This window comes from Gastrolobium bilobum, unplaced genomic scaffold (genome assembly GCF_033153095.1).
Source record: "Gastrolobium bilobum isolate Gb01-03AN ecotype WA unplaced genomic scaffold, APGP_CSIRO_Gbil_v1 utg4431, whole genome shotgun sequence".
In the NCBI taxonomy this organism is placed as follows: Eukaryota; Viridiplantae; Streptophyta; class Magnoliopsida; order Fabales; family Fabaceae; genus Gastrolobium; species Gastrolobium bilobum.
The window spans coordinates 522081-540078 of NW_026899844.1; the positions used below are offsets into that span (position 1 = coordinate 522081).

The 17998-nt window shown below is 37.3% G+C and overlaps 2 protein-coding genes and 1 pseudogene across 2 annotated transcripts; 2 read left to right on the plus strand and 1 right to left on the minus strand.

Annotated features, from left to right (window-relative positions):
* Positions 1-1500: 1500 nt before the first annotated feature.
* LOC133293897 (kinesin-like protein KIN-1) lies at positions 1501-10710 on the plus strand. Its single transcript, XM_061492519.1, has 15 exons — positions 1501-1614; positions 1759-1861; positions 2173-2216; positions 2588-2617; positions 2704-2826; positions 2923-2948; positions 3115-3196; positions 8833-8874; positions 8954-8987; positions 9162-9237; positions 9306-9525; positions 9612-9703; positions 9913-10027; positions 10102-10278; positions 10552-10710. Exons 1-15 carry the CDS (start codon positions 1501-1503, stop codon positions 10708-10710), a joined length of 1437 nt encoding a protein of 478 aa, XP_061348503.1.
* Positions 10711-13219: 2509 nt separating this feature from the next.
* LOC133293842 (GDSL esterase/lipase At1g54790-like) lies at positions 13220-15339 on the plus strand. The gene is made up of 5 exons (XM_061492454.1): positions 13220-13545; positions 13704-13904; positions 14016-14182; positions 14318-14588; positions 15071-15339. Exons 1-5 carry the CDS (start codon positions 13317-13319, stop codon positions 15337-15339), a joined length of 1137 nt encoding a protein of 378 aa, XP_061348438.1. The 5' UTR covers positions 13220-13316.
* Positions 15340-15999: 660 nt separating this feature from the next.
* LOC133293898 (UPF0603 protein At1g54780, chloroplastic-like) lies at positions 16000-17177 on the minus strand (annotated as a pseudogene).
* Between the last annotated feature and the right edge of the window lie 821 nt (positions 17178-17998).

The window sequence follows — 17998 nt, forward strand, 5'->3', positions numbered from 1 at the left end:
TTCGGTTCGTCAATTTGCCGGACCTGCCTTGCTTAATACTTCTCAAGCTGTTTTCCATTCATTTTTTTTTATTCTTTTTCTTTTTTATTTCATTCCATTTATTTATTTTTCCTTAATTTTGATTTTTCTCCCTCTTTTCTTAAATTCTTTTCAATTAAGAAAGATCTTTCATTCTTTCCGAGTAGTAGTAAGTTTTAATTTTGTTAAAAAATTTATTTCTAATAAATTTTAAATTTAATTTTTAAATCAAATCAAATCTAGTTAAAGAAATGTTGGTTAGTGCCCTCCACAAGTAGAGCTGGCAAAACGGGTTCGGCTCGGCGGGCCAACCCGCCCAACAGGGCGGAGCGGACTGAGTTTTTTAACCCATCTCAAAAGTGGGGCGGGCTCATTTTTAGGCGGGCATAAGCGGGCTGAGGTGGGTCAGTGTAGAATAGGCTCGGGCTGGCAGGCCAACCCGTCAAACGGGGCGGGACGAGCTGAGTTTTTTAGCCCACTTCCAAAAGTGGACAGGGCGGACTGACTCATTTTTTAGCAGGTTGATGACGGGGTGGAGCAGTGCGGAGCGGGCAGCCCACTTTGCCACCTCTCTATCCACAAGTAAAGAGAGAGAGAGAGTAACGTATTGCACGAGTGGTAATCTGCGCCTACAATTGGGCTTCTATAGGCCCACTATAATTGTCATCAATTCCAGCCCAGCAGACGATTCTACTTTCTCAAGTCTCAACCCACAAAAGGAACAGAAAGAGATTTTATTTACCAAATAAAATTAAAAAGATAGAGATAGAAATTGCCTTCTTATTTTGGTTCCCGCCATCAAAGATCATCACGCAAACTTCATTTCACTGCGACAACTGGAGATTGAAGATATTTTTGGCGACTAAGCACTCCGCTCATCACCATCGGTAACGGGAGGAGATTCTCCCCCTCTCTCGTTGATGAATGATGTTCTTTATTCTTTTTTGAATTATTTTCTTATTTCATGCTGTTTGGTTGCCGAGAAAATGTAGCACCATAAAAGAAGAAAGCTGGCTTCTAACATAGGGTGATTATTATTGATGTTGCGTTTGAGAGAACATTTCCTTATGCTTCATCACGAAAATTTAACCTCCATGCAAGTGTCTCTATTAATATATCGTTAAATTTAGTTTTGATTCCATCTGAAAAGGCTATATGTAGGAATTAGGAGCTTCGAGATATTCCACTAAGGTCATGTCCTGTCTTCTGATGCAATTGATCGATTCATGGAGTGGAGACTCTTGTTTATTGGAAAACCTAATAGCTTCAAACTTTCTTGTCTCGATTCCGCATGCCTTTATGTTTCCTTAGCTTTCCGAGAAATCAAACATTAGATGCTATCAGGAAAATTACACAGATCTCTTTTAAAATTTTGAGCTAGCTTCTAAATCTTTCTCTTGTTTTTCATTTCATGTGTGAATCTCCTCCAACAACAGGTTTAAATCAACAATTATCGTAAAGCAATATTTGCTGTGAAGCATCATGTCAAATATTACAGTTTGTGCACGCTTTAGGCCTTTGACTTCAAAGGAGAAGCAAAATGGCGATGATTCTGTCTGCATTCAGTGCATAGACACCGAAACTTTCATTTTCAAGGTTTTTATATGTCAGATTAAGAATCTGTTAGTTTTTCTTTTTATCGTTTTCTATTTTATAGCTGTGAAACTCATCACTCAAAAACAAGGAGTGCATTACAAATTAAGATGGATTGCCTTACAAATTTGAAATAATTTTGGTCAGGACGAGAAGGATGAAGAATTCGTGTTTAGCTTTGATAGAGTGTTCTATGAGAAATCCGAGCAAGCTAATGTCTATCAGTTCCTAGCTCTTCCCATAGTTAGAGGTACAACTTCAAAATTCTCACTACAAATTTATAAATCAATGCAATGCAAAAATTGAAATCTTCCTTAATTTCGATGGCATTTGCTTCCTTATAAAATGACAACATCCTCGTAGCCAAATGGTTCATCAACTTCGGTGAGATGAAATTTTTAATCCTTGCAGTTTGTTTATTGCTAATATGTCTGTATGGTCCTATATTTTCTTTAAAAAATTTCAGGAATGTTTCTTAACAATGAAGTTTAGGAAAATGACACTTGCCTTAACTACAGATTTATTTTTTCTTGACATCACGCTTTCCATAAATTGAAACAGATGCTGCTAATGCAATTAATGGGACAATTATCACTTATGGACAGGTAAGCATTTCCCTAATTTGCCATAGGCTTTTTGCTTCTCCATGTTAAACTTTCAAAGGTACATACGTATCTCCAAGTATCTCAGGCAGTTACCAAATCATGCATGCGAATTCATATGTAATTTTTTTCCCTCAGAAATGGCAGCTCTGTGTGTGTCTTGAAGTGTGTAAAATGTAAGACACATTGCATCATACACTGAACTATATGATCCCCAGCATTGTACGCTAAATTGCATATAGTTTTCCATTAGGAGGGACGGCCGCATTTATTAATACTTAATCTTCTATTTTCAAAAAAACTTGTCAACACAATTCATGAATCCATTTCTCCTTGGACCCTAATTAAGATTTTTTTTCTACAATCAATTGCAGACAGGAGCTGGGAAGACATATAGTATGGAGGTGAAATATTATCACATTAAAAGTGTCCTAAAATGATCTTATAGATCCTAAATTGGGCGATACAAATGACTAGTTTTCTGAAGCAGGGAGCTGGTATATTAGAATGTGATGAACAGAAGAAGGGCCTGCTTCCAAGAGTTGTAGAAGGACTTTTTGATTCCTTAAATCCTTCAGATGAAGACATAACATATTCAATCAAATTGTCAATGGTACTGAGACACATACTAATTAACACCAGTCAGATACTAGCAAAGTCATCTGGTTATAGTAAGTTATTTTTCTGATTTTGTTTGTGATTTGTCCAGGTTGAAATCTACATGGAAAAAGTAAGGTATGCATGGAAAAAGCAAGTAATTTTTTCCCTATATATGTACTTAGGGTGTATTCTAGTGGTTTCTGATTGACAATTTTCTCAACGTTGATGGAAAAGATAGTTTTGATGTGAATTGGGATGTTTTCGGAGTTAAACTTCAGAATAACTCTGCCTTCTTATATAGGGACCTTTTTGATTTATCAAAAGACAATATACAGATTAAGGAGAGTAAATCACGGGGAATAATTTTACCTGGTGTTACAGAGGTGAGCTGTATTTATGGAAACTCTATATCTTATTTCATTGTAATTATTCATCTTCATTCTGAATTTACTTTGTTGTCCACTATTATATGTATGTTCTTGCATAAAAGACTAACTTGGAATGTAATTTCTGCTAAGTTGCTGTATTCAATTTTGAAACTTGAATCCTACCTGTGTCCTGACAGCCATTAGTAGGTGTTGGCTTTTTTGGTTAGCATTTTCCTTAAGATTCGTGGGCTGAATAGTCTGGCCCATGATGCTTGTAATGAGTGTAATTAAACTTGATACGGTTGTAAGAAACTTTAAGGAAATAAAGTTTCACCATTGCCATCAACTACAGCTTTTAGCTTTTGGGCTAGTGTAAGCACATGATTCAACAAGTGGTATTAGAAAGCAAGGTCACGGAGTCCTCAAATCCTAAACCATGGCGTGTGTAATGGGTGCATATCCTTAAGGTTGATGTGGTTCAAAGAAACTAGAAGGAAATAAAGTTGCATCCTGTAATGCCCGGCCGCTTCAAGAATCAATGACTATCCCTACATACTAACACGAGACTTTTCAGTGTGCTTTTTCCTCACTCGCACACTTTCTGCGAAAACTTCCCAGGAGGTCACCCATCCCAGAATTGCTCCAAGTCAAGCACGCTTAACTATGGAGTTCTTCCGTTCCGGGCTATCGAAAAGAAGATGCATGTTGTTAGTATAAGTAGTACCAATTAATTCTTATAAGCTATCCCAAACTGTGTAGTCTCACACCTGCACAGTCTTTGGAATCCCTTTCTTTCGGGTGTCGATTCAATTCATTCATGTACCCCCGTTGCTGGAAGCCTGCCAGGAGCCGCTCCTTGTCCATGCCCTTTCGCACCGGCGATCACTCCCCGCCCTCGTCAGCGCCCGGGATGTTACATGCCCACCAGCTTCCGCCTGGTTCGTCCTCGAACCACGCCGTATGTAACAGCCCGTTGTACACCGGTATTGTTAACATTAATTATGATATTAAGCGCAGTTACAATCACAGCAATTCATTTATAAAAATACGAGTAAACTTTTTCCGTTTATTACGCGAACATTTAAAACCATAAAATACGTATTAAATAAGAGCTGTGACCGTAACTGTAAACTATTTGCGAAATAATTATTTAAACTACTATTATATCATATATTACATCTCTCAAGACACTAAGTGGTTCCCATAAACCCACTTAGCCTAAATCTCATTCTATCCATGTTTCATACTAAATGCCTTCACCTTTTTATTTACTCGAAGTATTTTATACCTCTCTAATGTTCCTCACTTCTTAATATGTTGTAGATTTATTCGTTAGCTTCACGTGGGTTCAAACTGCGCTCCATTTGGAGCACCGTAGCTCAAGATATGAATTTTCTAAGAAAGGGGATGCTGATTCCACAGGACCCCCGCGCTGACAGCGCCACAATTGCGCCAAAGACAGTGAGGACGGCGCCTGCAGCGCCAGGTTGGCGCCCATAGTGCCATGGTCACGGCCTCCTACTGATGGCAACTTGGCGCCAACAGCGCCGCAGTTCTGAAGGAAGGCACTAAAACAGGGAAGATTCAACCTATCTTGGTATTTTACCCATAACTTGAGTTATACTAATCCTATTGACACAAACTTGGTCATGTTGGAAAGGTAAAAGAAAGATCTATAACTTCCATGAAGGCCAAGGGGTCCAATTATATCATATAGGGGGTGAAAATTTGGCAACACTCTATTTATATTTTAGAAATTTCGACAGAGTCTTCTTTGTTTTTCCAATAAATCCCAAATTTGCAAAAGTATTTCCTAACCTCAATTTGTACCTAATAATCATTGGGTGGCACACAAGGACCAACAATGTCTTGGTGCTCTTACATCATCCTAAATCCATATACAATGTTCATGCCCTAAATCTAGCCTAGGCCCAACCAAAATGCAAAATACATAGAAATCTTCCGCTCAGCCTACGGGCTTCTTGCCCGCCGCTCCAACACTACTGCTACCTCCTGAAATAAAGCCCTCAAAGCGGGGTGAGATATACGAATATATCTCAGTAACCCAGAGGTTCTGGAGAGTACTCTGCCCAATGGCTCACTTCGATGCATATAAATAATACAACATAACATCTGAAAACGGGATAAAGCAAGAGATTTAGTGAAATAGGGGAGCATAGGGATACAAAATACGACGAAGCTGGAATGGCCAATGCCAAAACCACGCAACGTCCAGCCTATTGGCTCGGCATATAAGCCTACGGGTTTCAAACCAAGGTGTGTTCCCAGAACATCAACCAAGCACCCTCCAACCATATCCACCCGAGACTTCCTAGTGTGCTCCTATCTGGATCACACACCACGACCCCAGGTCAACTGGAACTCCCTCATGGAGACCTATCCAGTGGAAGTTCGTAACGGCCGAAGGCAAACAGTCTACTGGCCAGAGACACGGTACATCCTATGTACCAACACACATCCAATATGCATGAACATGTTATCCTATATTATTTACATACATTTTCTACCATCACCTTCAACGGGCATGGTGGAACACATACGGGGATCAAACCCCAGTACCAAGAGGTTACCTTACTAATCACCTTCACGTAGCTCCACAACAATAAATCCCCGAGCTAGGTACAATAGAATGCCTACACATAGGTTATTCCCAATTTAATTTCCATTTACCAATTACATGCCAATTATCAAGCATAAATGCATGATTCAAATACTTACCACAATCCCTTTTGGTCCGGGACCAAGGGCAACCCACCGAGCTCACGGTTCCGGGTTCAAATCCGCGTAAGGCAACCTACATTGATCATATATGGATCATTAGAACACGGTAAACCACCAAACTCACAAAATGTCGATTTTTCCTCCTCCCACCAAGTGACGTTCGGCCATTCATGTGTTAAAACCCAAAATATTTTTCTTTATTTTCTTTTCATTTTTCTTAAGCATCCCAAGGCTACCCCAATATCATTTTAGGTGCCAATTTGCATCCTACATCATCACAACCTCATTTTGTCATTAATTTCACTCTAGGTTCCATGACCAATTCCACACAACCAACCACTTTTCCTTTGATTTCCAAAGCATTCAACCATTACACAACCCTTCTAATTACCATTTAAGCACACAACACATCAACCAAATAATTTTACAACATCATATTCCCCATGATCCTACATAAGGCCGAATTGTACCTAACCATACACCAATGGTTATTCACATCAATTCAACTATTCCACACCTCATACAATCCTATTATTACATCATACAACCACATAACAACTCAATTACACAATCCTAAAACAATTCAAAATCACAAGGTGTTGGATTTCTCATCAAAATTTCTTAAGTTATGAGCACATTTCCTCAATAAATTTTATTGCATTTATCACTCCAACACATCATTTTAAGACATATTTATCTAGGAAAAATTGTTTATCCTTTTAAATAACACAACTTATATCCTTTCACTCTCACAAAGAAGTGGGACCCACATATTTATTTTTTTTGTCAACTCTCTCTCCTCCTTTATCTATCTCTTTCTCTCTCTTAAAATGAAACAACTTTACATCCTTTAAAATGACACACACTTTTCCCATTTATCTAATACACAATCTCATTTTGAGCTCTCTAACTCCATAAATCAAGCATACAAGCTCTAGGTTTTCATGAAACAAAATCATCAAATCAATCCATGAAAGGTGTTAAACTTACCCACAATTAAGTCACAAGGCTCCTCCTATTAATCTCCAAGCAATGGCTTGAGCAATCAACTCCAAAATCACAAAAGCCCCCTTGAATTCGTGGCTGATTTCTCCTCTTTTCTCACAAATGAGAGGGTTTCAAGGCTAATGGATGGTATGGTTGAGTCCGGATCGTCGTTTACTTGAAGATTGGTGACAAACTTTTTGGATTTTGGTGGTTGGATGATGGAGTTTGAAGCTTGACAAGTCCCCCCCTCCCCCCCCCCCCCTTTCAAGTGAAACCCGCGGCCTTTAGGAGAGAGAAGGAGTGATGAGAGTGATGATGAATAGTAAGGAACATGTGGGTTTAAGTGATTTAAGTGAGGTGGGCCCCACCGCCACCTCACGCGATTTCAAAATAATTCAAAACTCCCTCTGATTCCACTAAACGTCCATAATTTCATAACCTATTTAGAAACTCTAATTTTTAACATTAACCATTGTCATTTAATTACCCTTGATCAGATGAATCCGGAGTTTTCCGATCGTTCGGAGAAATTGCAGTTTTAAGCTGTTACGCGCGTCGTAGGCACGCGTACCCAAACTCACTAATTTCCGTCAAATTTCATCAGAAATCATATTTCCTAGTCCTATATACTATTTATAACTTATATCCAAACCTAGAGCTCAAAACTCAATTGACACGTTTCACGGTGCAACTGTACCGCAATATTTTTACCTGGTAAAAACACTATTCACTGAATTTTTCGAAACTTGCCTAACCACTCAATTTTTCGTTCTGAATCCATTTCCAGGGTTATTTTTATCATTTGAGACCTTCTACTCAATTTTACCTTCTTAGGGTTGCATGTTTGGTTAATTACCGTTTTACCCTTCATTTGTTTTTTGACCTGATTTTCAGGATTTTCACTAATCCTTCCCTTTAATGCATGTTTAATATATTAATATATAATTTAAAAATACGAGGTGTTATACCGTACTGGAAGAGAGGCCCTGCTCTAATACCACTTGTAATGCCTGACAACTTGCAATGATCAATGACTATCCCCACATACTAACACGAGACTTTTCAGTGTGCTTTTTTCTCACTCGCACACTTCCTGCGAAAACTTCCCAGGAGGTCACCCATCCCAGAATTGCTCCAAGTCAAGCACGCTTAACTATGGAGTTCTTCCGTTCCGGGCTACCGAAAAGAAAATGCATCTTGTTAGTATAGGTAGTACTAATTAATTCTTATAAGCTATCCCAAACTGTGCTGTCTCACACCTGCACAGTCTTTGGAATCCCTCTCTTTCGGGTGTCGATTCAATTCATTCATGTACTCCCGTTGCTGGAAGCCTGTCAGGAGCCGCTCCTTGTCCACGCTCTTTCGCACCGGCGATCACTCCCCGTCCTTGTCAGCGCCCGGAATGTTACACATCTTTACTATTAGTTGTAGCTTTTGAGTGCAATGGGTGTAATACCTTAAACTTGCTGCAACTTTGAGAAATTTTAAGGAAGTAGTCGCACCATTGTCTTGTGGGCTTAACATTCTGAACCATAGCATGTGTATGATGTGGTTCGATGAAACTTTAAGGAAATATTGTTGAACCTTTATCATTAATTATAGCTTTTGACCTTTGAGGTAAGTGCTTGACCCAACGGTAGGTGCAGACTAAGTTCATGCGCTTACATCATACGTGATCATGCTTTATGTAGCTAAGGCCGCTCTTCTTCAGGTAGCAACACTTGAGCATCAGGCGGGGCAATATATGAGCTGATTCAGCAAGTGGAGTAGATTTGAATAATTTAGTATTTTATATGCAATTTTTAAGGTTTTCCTTCATTATATGTTACAAGATAATTCGTTTTGAAAAAAATAAATAATTGGTAATTCTTATTCGATTGATATCATATAGTACTAACATGACCCTTAAGTTTTTCCTTCAGATCACTGTACTGGAGCCTGCTGAAGCATTGCAAAGCCTATCTGTAAGAAGAAAAAGAGTACCTTTCTTCGGTTCGATTTTGCAATGTATTCTGGCTTCTAATTCTTTTCTCAAATATGTAGAGGGGGATAGCAAACCGGGCAGTTGGAGAGACCCGTATCCTGCTTTATACCTTTAACTCCCTTTGTCCTTTATTCAGTATCTTTTCTTTCTTTCTTTCTTTTGTAGTTAAATATACACAATAATTAGGGTAAATTTCCTGTAATCTTGAGGAAGGAAAAGTAGTGGTAGAAAGGTCACTTGCGTTCTGCAAACATCCTAAACATGTAGAAATGAACTTGGCCAGCAGCAGAAGTCATTGTGTTTATATATTCACAATTCAGCAAGAATTTTCCCGAGATAGAAGGTATTACTTCTTCCTACATCACCGTGTCATTGCATATAAAATCATTCTTAAAGGCAGACTGTGAACAGGATGAGGTCAGGAAAACTAATTCTTGTGGACTTGGCGGGGTCTGAGAAAGTGGAGAAAACAGGTGCCGAGGGAAGGGTTCTAGAAGAAGCTAAGACCATAAACAAATCCTTATCTGCTCTTGGGAATGTAATAAATTCTCTTACATGTGGTTTGCAAGGAAAAGCAAGCCATATCCCTTACCGTGATTCCAAGCTCACTCGAATTCTTCAGGATGCACTTGTTAGTTGCTCCCTACCTCTAATCTATCAAATTATATCCATTATTCAGTAGAACAGTATCCCAGAAATGGTACTTCTTATTCACAGGGAGGAAATGCTAGAACTGCATTACTCTGTTGTTGCTCCCCCAGTGCTTTTAATGCATCAGAGAGTCTGTCAACTCTTCGTTTTGGAGCAAGGTATGTCATCCACGAATGCATTTGAAGCACGGTCTCACTTTTTTTCCTTTTCCTAGATATAGTAATCAGAGTTCCTTACTTGAAAATAAAAAATAAGCTAGTTAATTTGGGTAGAATAGAACTACTAGCAGACGATGTTGATCTTACTGAGATTGAGTAGGCTAAAATAGTAATAACATTAAGTTTTTGGAATATGGTGTTGAGGGCAGGGCAAAACATATAAAGGCGTCACCTCGTGTCAATTACAGTGAAGAAAAATGCGACACAGGTTTCAGTGCTTCTTCTCCACCTGGGGATGAGTCATGTGGTAGAATTTTGAACAAGGTGAGAATACTGTTGTGGGAATCCCTTCTCCGTCTATGTTATTAAAATTGGTAATAAGACTTCTGTTGATACAGTTGGGGGAAAGATTGAATGTTGAAGATGTGAAGTTACTAGAGGAATTGTTCATACAAGAGGGCATTCTCTTTGATCCTCCATCAGTTGAAGAGGAGTCAGAAATAGAAGATCTCACCTTACAGACTATATCCTCACTACAAGAAGCCTTGGAAAAGCTCATATCTACCGTTGACGAGGTACGCAAAACTGTGCTAGAATCTTTCTCTCAGTAGTAGATAATAGTGTCTCAGTCAATTGACCCTTTAGGCCCTTTTTGGCTACAAGATTAAAACTTATTACCTCCTATACATTCCCCAGCTTGACCTTCATCGCTAGCCCACCTCTAGCGACTAACATTTTAGGCAGTTTTATGCCAGTTAGAGCTCGTTATTTCTAACAATGCTAAATTAATTTATCCAATTACGATATGAAAACATAAATGTTCATTTGTTGCACATGTAATTCAACAGCTTAAAAGGGAGAACAGCATTCTCAAGGCCAAAGTTGATGCCTCCATCAATTCTCTATTCTGCAAGGAAGCAGATAATAGTTCGGTTTTTCAAAATTTGATTTCAGGTATCCTGACATTCGTCTTTCGCTGGTTGGGTCACACTTCCCCAAGACGATGACATTAACTCTTCATCCATACCATGTGTTCCCGGCCTTAAAATACTGTCAAAATTATAATGGCGCGGTATGTGGTTACGATGCATAGATTTTATTGTTGGACATTCTGGGGACTGGCCAATAGCATAATATACCTGATAAAAAGGCCGATTCCTAAATTTCACGCACTCAAGCCCTTGATCGCAATCAAAATAATCGTTTGAGTGCCTCTGCTTGTAACCCGACAATTGTTTTATATGAATAATTTGCCAAAAGTAGTTGTCCTCTGAAATCTCTCTGCAATGATTCAACCAAGTCATGATTTAATTTCTCGATCATTACAACGTCGTCGGTCTGGCTCAATTACTCCATGAATAAATAAAAAGGAAGAGGGGGCACGTATTATTTGGACTTCTTCAATGCACCTGTCTTTTTTGTTTTTACACAACCTTACGCAGTAGCTGTACAGCTTTAGTATTGGCAAAAAAAAAAAAAGGTTAAAAGAAAATAGTAAGTTGTACAGGGTGAAGAGGCATTGGATTCCCTTGCTGTGATTTTGCACTGGTATGCAGTGTAATTTGGCTTATATACTGTAAGAATTATTTCAACAGAAGGGAAACAACTGCACAAGCCCTTATTAGATCTCAGATTGTTGTCCATCAGAAATCTTGCTTAGGAATGACTATTGCCAAGTGTAAAGGTTCACGGTGGGGATCAGAGGATGGTGAGGCCAAGCAATACAATCCCGTGGAGATGCAAGTCAAGACACAAGCGCACAATCCGTCAAGAAAAAACAATCTCTTTGCTTGTGTAATAGTGCTCTCTCAAGTTTCCGTTACCCCTTGTATTGTTTTCCGAGCGTTCTTTATCTCTCTCCTGGGCAGATTTTCCAGGGCAAATTTTAGTACGAGTTTATGTCTATTAAGGGATGGACTTCTACTCACTGGCTTATGTAAATCAGTTAATGTAATCACGGTACAATTTCTGTGTAAGCCTGACTCTTAAGATGTTTATAAGGGTAAGATGGTAACTGAAACGACAAGGAACACTTTATTTATTTTATTTATTTTATTTGGGACAGGAACACTTTCTTTTTGGCTTTCAGTTGCTTTTCCACCATCTAAAGCAAGGGTTTTCTTATTTTATTTGTTAGAACTTCACGTTAACTATTTGAAGCAACCAATTGGGCCTGCATGTATAAAAGGCACCGAATCATTTTCCATCATGACAATGTATACAGAGCTATAATTGGTATCAGCCGATCTGGTTGGTAGTTGATTCCATTGCACACAAGTGAAAATTACATGCCATGGCTTCCAAAAATGTAATTTTTCAAGTTGTCTTATTTTCCATCTGTTTGGCTTTGGCAAATCCGGTCGACTTCAGTTACCCAGCAGTGTTCAACTTCGGTGATTCAAACTCGGACACAGGTGAACTTGTTGCAGGGTTGGGCATTCAGCTCGCCCCGCCGTATGGACAAGATTACTTCAAAACTCCATCTGGAAGGTTCTGCAATGGCCGTCTCATTGTGGATTTCCTAAGTAATTTTTAATTATATCTTGAAATTATATTGTTATATAGTCTTTGCAATAATCAATCCTGGGCAAGCTTTTAGAGATTATTAAGCACGAATATGAATAAATAATAAAAGAAGCTTTTGTAGTTGAAATAATTACAATATTATATGCCAAAAAGAGTTTAAGCTTAATACCAAAAAAATAAAAATAAGAGAGTTTAAGCTAACTGCAAGTTACTTTTCGGCCTCTTTACTTTCATGGAGTTAACTAGTCTCTTGACATGTGGTCTTGAAGCTTCAAGATGGAAGTTGATTTTTTAACAAGTTGGCTCAAGTATTACTAATTTTTTTTAACATTGGTTTTTCTTAAAATTTTACTTGCATTTTAATTTTTTTCTATATTTATTTATTTTTCTCTTTTATTTATTTCCAACTTCTTATTTATTTATCTTTATTTTTTATTTTTTATTTGGATTTATCCATTCTGGATGCAATTAGTTGGGGATAAATATTATATAAGTATTGAAGTTTAAATATCTACTCCATTCTCCATATCTAATAACTCATTAAGAAAATGGTTTGATTTTTTGTTCATAAAAAAATAATATTAATTTAGTGTGAAATTATTTTTATATTTTATATCAAGTTTGATAATAATAAGATATTTGAATTTAGTTGTTGACATGACAATATGAAAGAAAAAGACACCACATTAATAACTATAATAAGAGCCAACATTATTTATGTAAAATCTATTAGTTTTATTTTTGTGTTTTTCTCTTTCCTAATATGACATTATCATATATTAATAAGTTTATGTATCAAAAAAGAAAAGAAAAGTAACATCACTTTTCTTTTCTTTTGAAAACCAAAGTAACATCACTTTTTAACATCCATCTTTTCACCAATTACTTGAAATTTAGTGCATTGATTAAATAGATTACTGATTGAATATAACGAAGAGTTACTTCCACTACAAGCTTGATGCACCAAACAAACGAACATCTATTGTTACATATGTCAGATAGATAAGTAACTGTACCGCAGATGTTTGAAACACAAGCAAACTCTGGAAGGCTTAAAACCCTTCCCTTGCAATAATAGTCAATAGCCATGGCCATGGCCACCCTTCGGATTCTCACCATCATTGCCATCTTCTTACCTTCTTCCAAATCCATGCACTTTAATTTTCCAGCAGTTTTCAACTTCGGTGATTCAAATTCTGATACCGGTGCTCTTATTGCTGCTGGTATTGAGAGCCTTTACCCGCCTAATGGACAGACTTACTTTCAAGTACCATCAGGGAGATACTCTGATGGCCGTCTCATCATCGATTTCCTTAGTAATAAATCTCCATAACCTCCTTCTGTTAATGTCCATATCATCTATTTCTTCCTTGGATGATTATGTCTCCCATTATCATATAATTTTTTTTTGCAATTTTATTTGCTTTTCTTTTTACTAATGATAGCTCAATATGTTATTGGTTGTTTATTGCAGTGGATGCCATGGACTTGCCATTCCTAAATGCATATCTGGATTCATTGGGTTTGCCAAGTTATAGGAAAGGTTGCAACTTTGCAGCTGCAGGTTCAACTGTCCTTCCAGCCACTGCATCATCCATTTGCCCCTTCTCCTTTGGGATTCAGGTGTCTCAGTTCCTCCGATTCAAAGCTCGGGCTCTTGAATTGCTTTCCAAAGGTCTCTGCCATATAAATCTAATGTTTTCAAACTTGACTAAGTTCCATTACTACTTTTGTTGTCTATCTCATTTCATTCATGTTAAGAAAAATGATCACATTGACGTTACAGGCAGGAAATTTGATAAGTACGTCCCAAATGAAGATATTTTCAACAAGGGGTTGTACATGTTTGACATTGGCCAGAATGATCTTGCTGGCGCATTTTATTCTAAAACATTGGACCAAATACTTGCCTCAATTCCGACTATTCTTTTAGAATTTGAAACTGGAATAAAGGTTGGTGTCAAATTATCATTTTATTTATTTTTAAATATTTTATTCCAAAACTTACTTGAATTTTATAGGTCATATGCCCAGTTTTACTGAGGTTAACATAAATGAGTTCTCACTCTTTGTTATTTTGTTTGCTAGAAACTGTATGACCAGGGGGCTAGATATTTCTGGATACACAACACGGGTCCTCTTGGATGCTTGGCTCAGAATATTGCTAAATTTGGAACTGATCCATCAAAGCTTGACGAACTAGGATGTGTTAGTTCACACAACCAAGCTGCTAAAACACTTAATCTACAGCTTCGTGCCCTCTGTAGTAAATTGCAGGGCCAATATTCAGATGCAAATGTCACATATGTTGATATATTCACCATAAAATCAAACCTCATTGCAAACTATTCTAAATACGGTTAGTGTCTCTGGGTAAATTATATTTATTTGCCACGTTTCTATTCTACCTATTTCAATGCCTTTATCTTTGGATAATTACCCTTTCTAAGAGTTTTGATGTCGATATCCGTAGATTTTAAATTTCTCAGATGGCTTTGTCATCCGTAGATACAACTTACTTACAGTCCATTCATTGCTCATCAACTTTGACATGATTTGACAATGCAAGAATATCTAAGACTGGCTTCCTTGCTCATTGCATAACTATTCCTGGAAATTTATGTAGTTTATCTTTCCAGCTTTGTTTAAATCAGTGACTGCAGCAAAATTTTCAAATTATCTTTTAAGTTTTCATTCATTAGAAATGCCAGAAGGGAGTTCAATTTATTGAGAAATGAAGGATGCAGTGTCAGCCATAACAATGTAGTTAATTTCTCTTCTAGCACATCGGTATTTTTCAGGGGTAAACACAATTAAATTTGTGTGATTATATGTTTGCAGGGTTTGAACAACCTATTATGGCTTGTTGTGGATATGGAGGTCCGCCACTGAACTATGACAGTCGAGTTTCGTGTGGACAAACAAAGACCTTCAATGGAACCACAATTACAGCGAAAGGTTGTAATGATAGCACTGAGTATATAAACTGGGACGGGATTCATTACACTGAGACTGCTAATCAATATGTCGCATCACAAATTCTCACTGGAAAGTACTCCGACCCTCCTTTCTCAGACAAAATGCCTTTCCTTCTCAAGCTCAAGTTCTAAATACCCAGTATGTTTATTGTTATCATCATTATTTGATTCTTTATGTGCTGGTATAGTGAAAGCAAATAGCTGATTGTAACATTGAATGACAGTCAAGCTCTTACTAATGAAAACGTTTTAAAAGATTGGTCCAATTTAATACATTCAGGCTTCATGGTTCATTATATGGAATATACGATCCAAGAGGGGCTTTTGGGATAAGCACATTCTGTTTATGTTCTACTTTGTTTTTCTATTTCAGTTAAATGTACGGTAAGAGCTTGATAGTAATGCAGTATGGTGATAACATGATCTGCTCACTTTGTAACATGAGTATGGTTATATCTGCACATTATATATTAGAATTTAAAGAGCAAGCGTTTCGAAGACAGGTTCAATTATATAACTATTTTCTCACTTTTTGGATACGATAAGCATAATATTGTGCCATAGCCCATAGGAACTCAACTCGCCTCAAAGAACTAATTAGGGATCTGTTACTAAAAAATAAATAAAAATAGCCTATTAGATGCTTTAGGACTTAAAAAGTTGGAAATCCCTATCATCAAAGTCTCCATTAGTTTGTAACTTTTGTTAGTCCAAAAGGATTTTTCAATCAAAACTTGCATCTGTACTTTACAGCTTTAATCCTTTATTACACGTACACGCAAAGTAATGTTACTAGCAATCCAATCCAAGTTGGCCATATTTGTTAGTGAGAAACTCCAAACCCAGACTTGGAAGTAGTTTGATACCATAAGGTGATAGAGCGAAAAGAAAAGCAATGGAAGGAGGTACCTGGAAGGTTCACTGATACGGTGGCATCAAGGATATTTTGTCCAACGGCTTGCACAAAAGCAGGACCACCGGTCACTGCTCCTTCCTTTTGACTTGTGACAAGAACCACTATGCCCTTGTTGTTTCCCTCTTCCACAGAGGGATGCCAACCCTCCAAAACTTGGTCACCGACTCACCATATTCAAAAGCATCAGCTTTGCTCTGCAACCACATCAAACGGCTGCAGCTTAGCCATTCCGTTTTGCCATTAGTTGCAGGGAACATGAAACTATAAGCCAAATGATTTCCCCATGTTAATGTTATAGGAACTTTCCTAGTAAATCCGTCAACTTCTCCTAACTTCAATATCATAGAAAAGCACGTGAAAAAAAGAGTTTACTTAACTCAACAGCATGAGTTGCACAACTAACCGTGAGTTTTCGAACTGTAATAAAATTGATGTGGAAGTTCTTCCTCGTTTCCAAATCAGATAACAACTGCTTCAAATTAGACCTTGTGACTCTACTTAGCACTCCTGCATCGTCAACAACGTAAGACTCTTTGGGTGGTCCTTCGTTGAGTACATCAAATTCAGATGCCAGTGTGCAAGAGTGGGCTAAAGTAGTAAAGTTTAGTGCCAAGGAAATAGCCATAGCTGCTAGCCCCTGCCCAGCATGACTCAACCAGCTCGAGCATGAAGGCAAGGATGGTGGTTTAAGGGATAAAGGTACTTGCTTTCTGTAAATAAACAATTGAACCTAAGATCCTAAGTGAGGATCTCTTAAACGGTGTATATTATACTCTAATATATTTCTCTCGTGTGAGAGTTCATAGGTGCTTTAAACGTGGACGATGCAAAGTCCAATCTACTTGTTAAGAAATTCTACAACAATACAAGAAAAAATCAGCATCGAACTCAAGACACAAAACTCTTATATGATACAAAAAATTAATTTAACTAAAAAGATTAAATTGTGTGGTCTCTTTTCTGAGACCGGAATTAATGGGCTTAAAGTAAGAAAGAGAATTTGAAGAATATCTTTGGCACTATGGATGCATTGAAAATTTGGTGCATCTTTCATTCATACTGTGACACGTGTCTTATTTTATATCAAATTATTCTCTCCTAATTTTAAAATAAATTATTTGTTATTGATTTGACAAAAATAAGACACGTGTCATAATATGAATGGAAGATGCACTGAATCTACGGTACCTCTGTAGTACCAAAGAAATTTCCGAGAATTTAACTTGAGTTGGAGAGAGAGAGACAAAAATAGGCAGAGAGTCTGAGCAGAAAAAATGGTTTCCATTAGGGGTGTGTTTGATACAAGAGAAATTTTTTTGTGTCCGGGAATCATGATTTTCAGTCATATAGAAAGAAATTCAATTTACCGGGAATGATATAAAAAAGTTGCTTCGTAGAAATAAATATTACCAGAAATATTTAATAATTTTACTAAGTATATATTTGGTTGTTAGTAAAATATTACCGGTAATATATGATGATTTTACAAAACTAACATTAACTTTTCAAAACATATTCTTCAACGGGTATTGATGTGTGTTGGGGGTATTATTGTCTCAAAAATATGTTGATCTTTTTTTCCTTCCCTCAATAATCATGAAAATCGCCTAATTTTTGGTAATCCCAACACTAACTTTTCTTTGCAAAATGCTTTACCAATAAATCTTGGTTATCCGGGAATTGATTTTTGATACTTCTACCAAACATGATAATTGACGTTTACCAAATAAGATTTACTAGTAATCCTTGTAATACCCTTGTACCAAACACACCCTTAGGGAGAATTAACAAAACCCAGGAAATTGGAAGAAAGCTTTCAAGTTTACTGCTTCAAAAAGCAGAAAGTTTTTTTTTTTTTTTTGTCAATTTTGTTCT

Excerpts from the sequence above, each read along its gene's own strand:
- LOC133293897 (XM_061492519.1), top strand. The coding sequence starts at position 1,501 with ATGTCAAATATTACAGTTTGTGCACGCTTTAGGCCTTTGACTTCAAAG. Across the intron at positions 2,217-2,587 it reads CAATTATCACTTATGGACAG|ACAGGAGCTGGGAAGACATA; the intron begins GTAAGCATTTCC and ends AATCAATTGCAG. Across the intron at positions 2,618-2,703 it reads GGAAGACATATAGTATGGAG|GGAGCTGGTATATTAGAATG; the intron begins GTGAAATATTAT and ends TTTCTGAAGCAG.
- LOC133293842 (XM_061492454.1), top strand. The coding sequence starts at position 13,317 with ATGGCCATGGCCACCCTTCGGATTCTCACCATCATTGCCATCTTCTTA. Across the intron at positions 13,546-13,703 it reads TCTCATCATCGATTTCCTTA|TGGATGCCATGGACTTGCCA; the intron begins GTAATAAATCTC and ends TGTTTATTGCAG. Across the intron at positions 14,589-15,070 it reads TGCAAACTATTCTAAATACG|GGTTTGAACAACCTATTATG; the intron begins GTTAGTGTCTCT and ends ATATGTTTGCAG.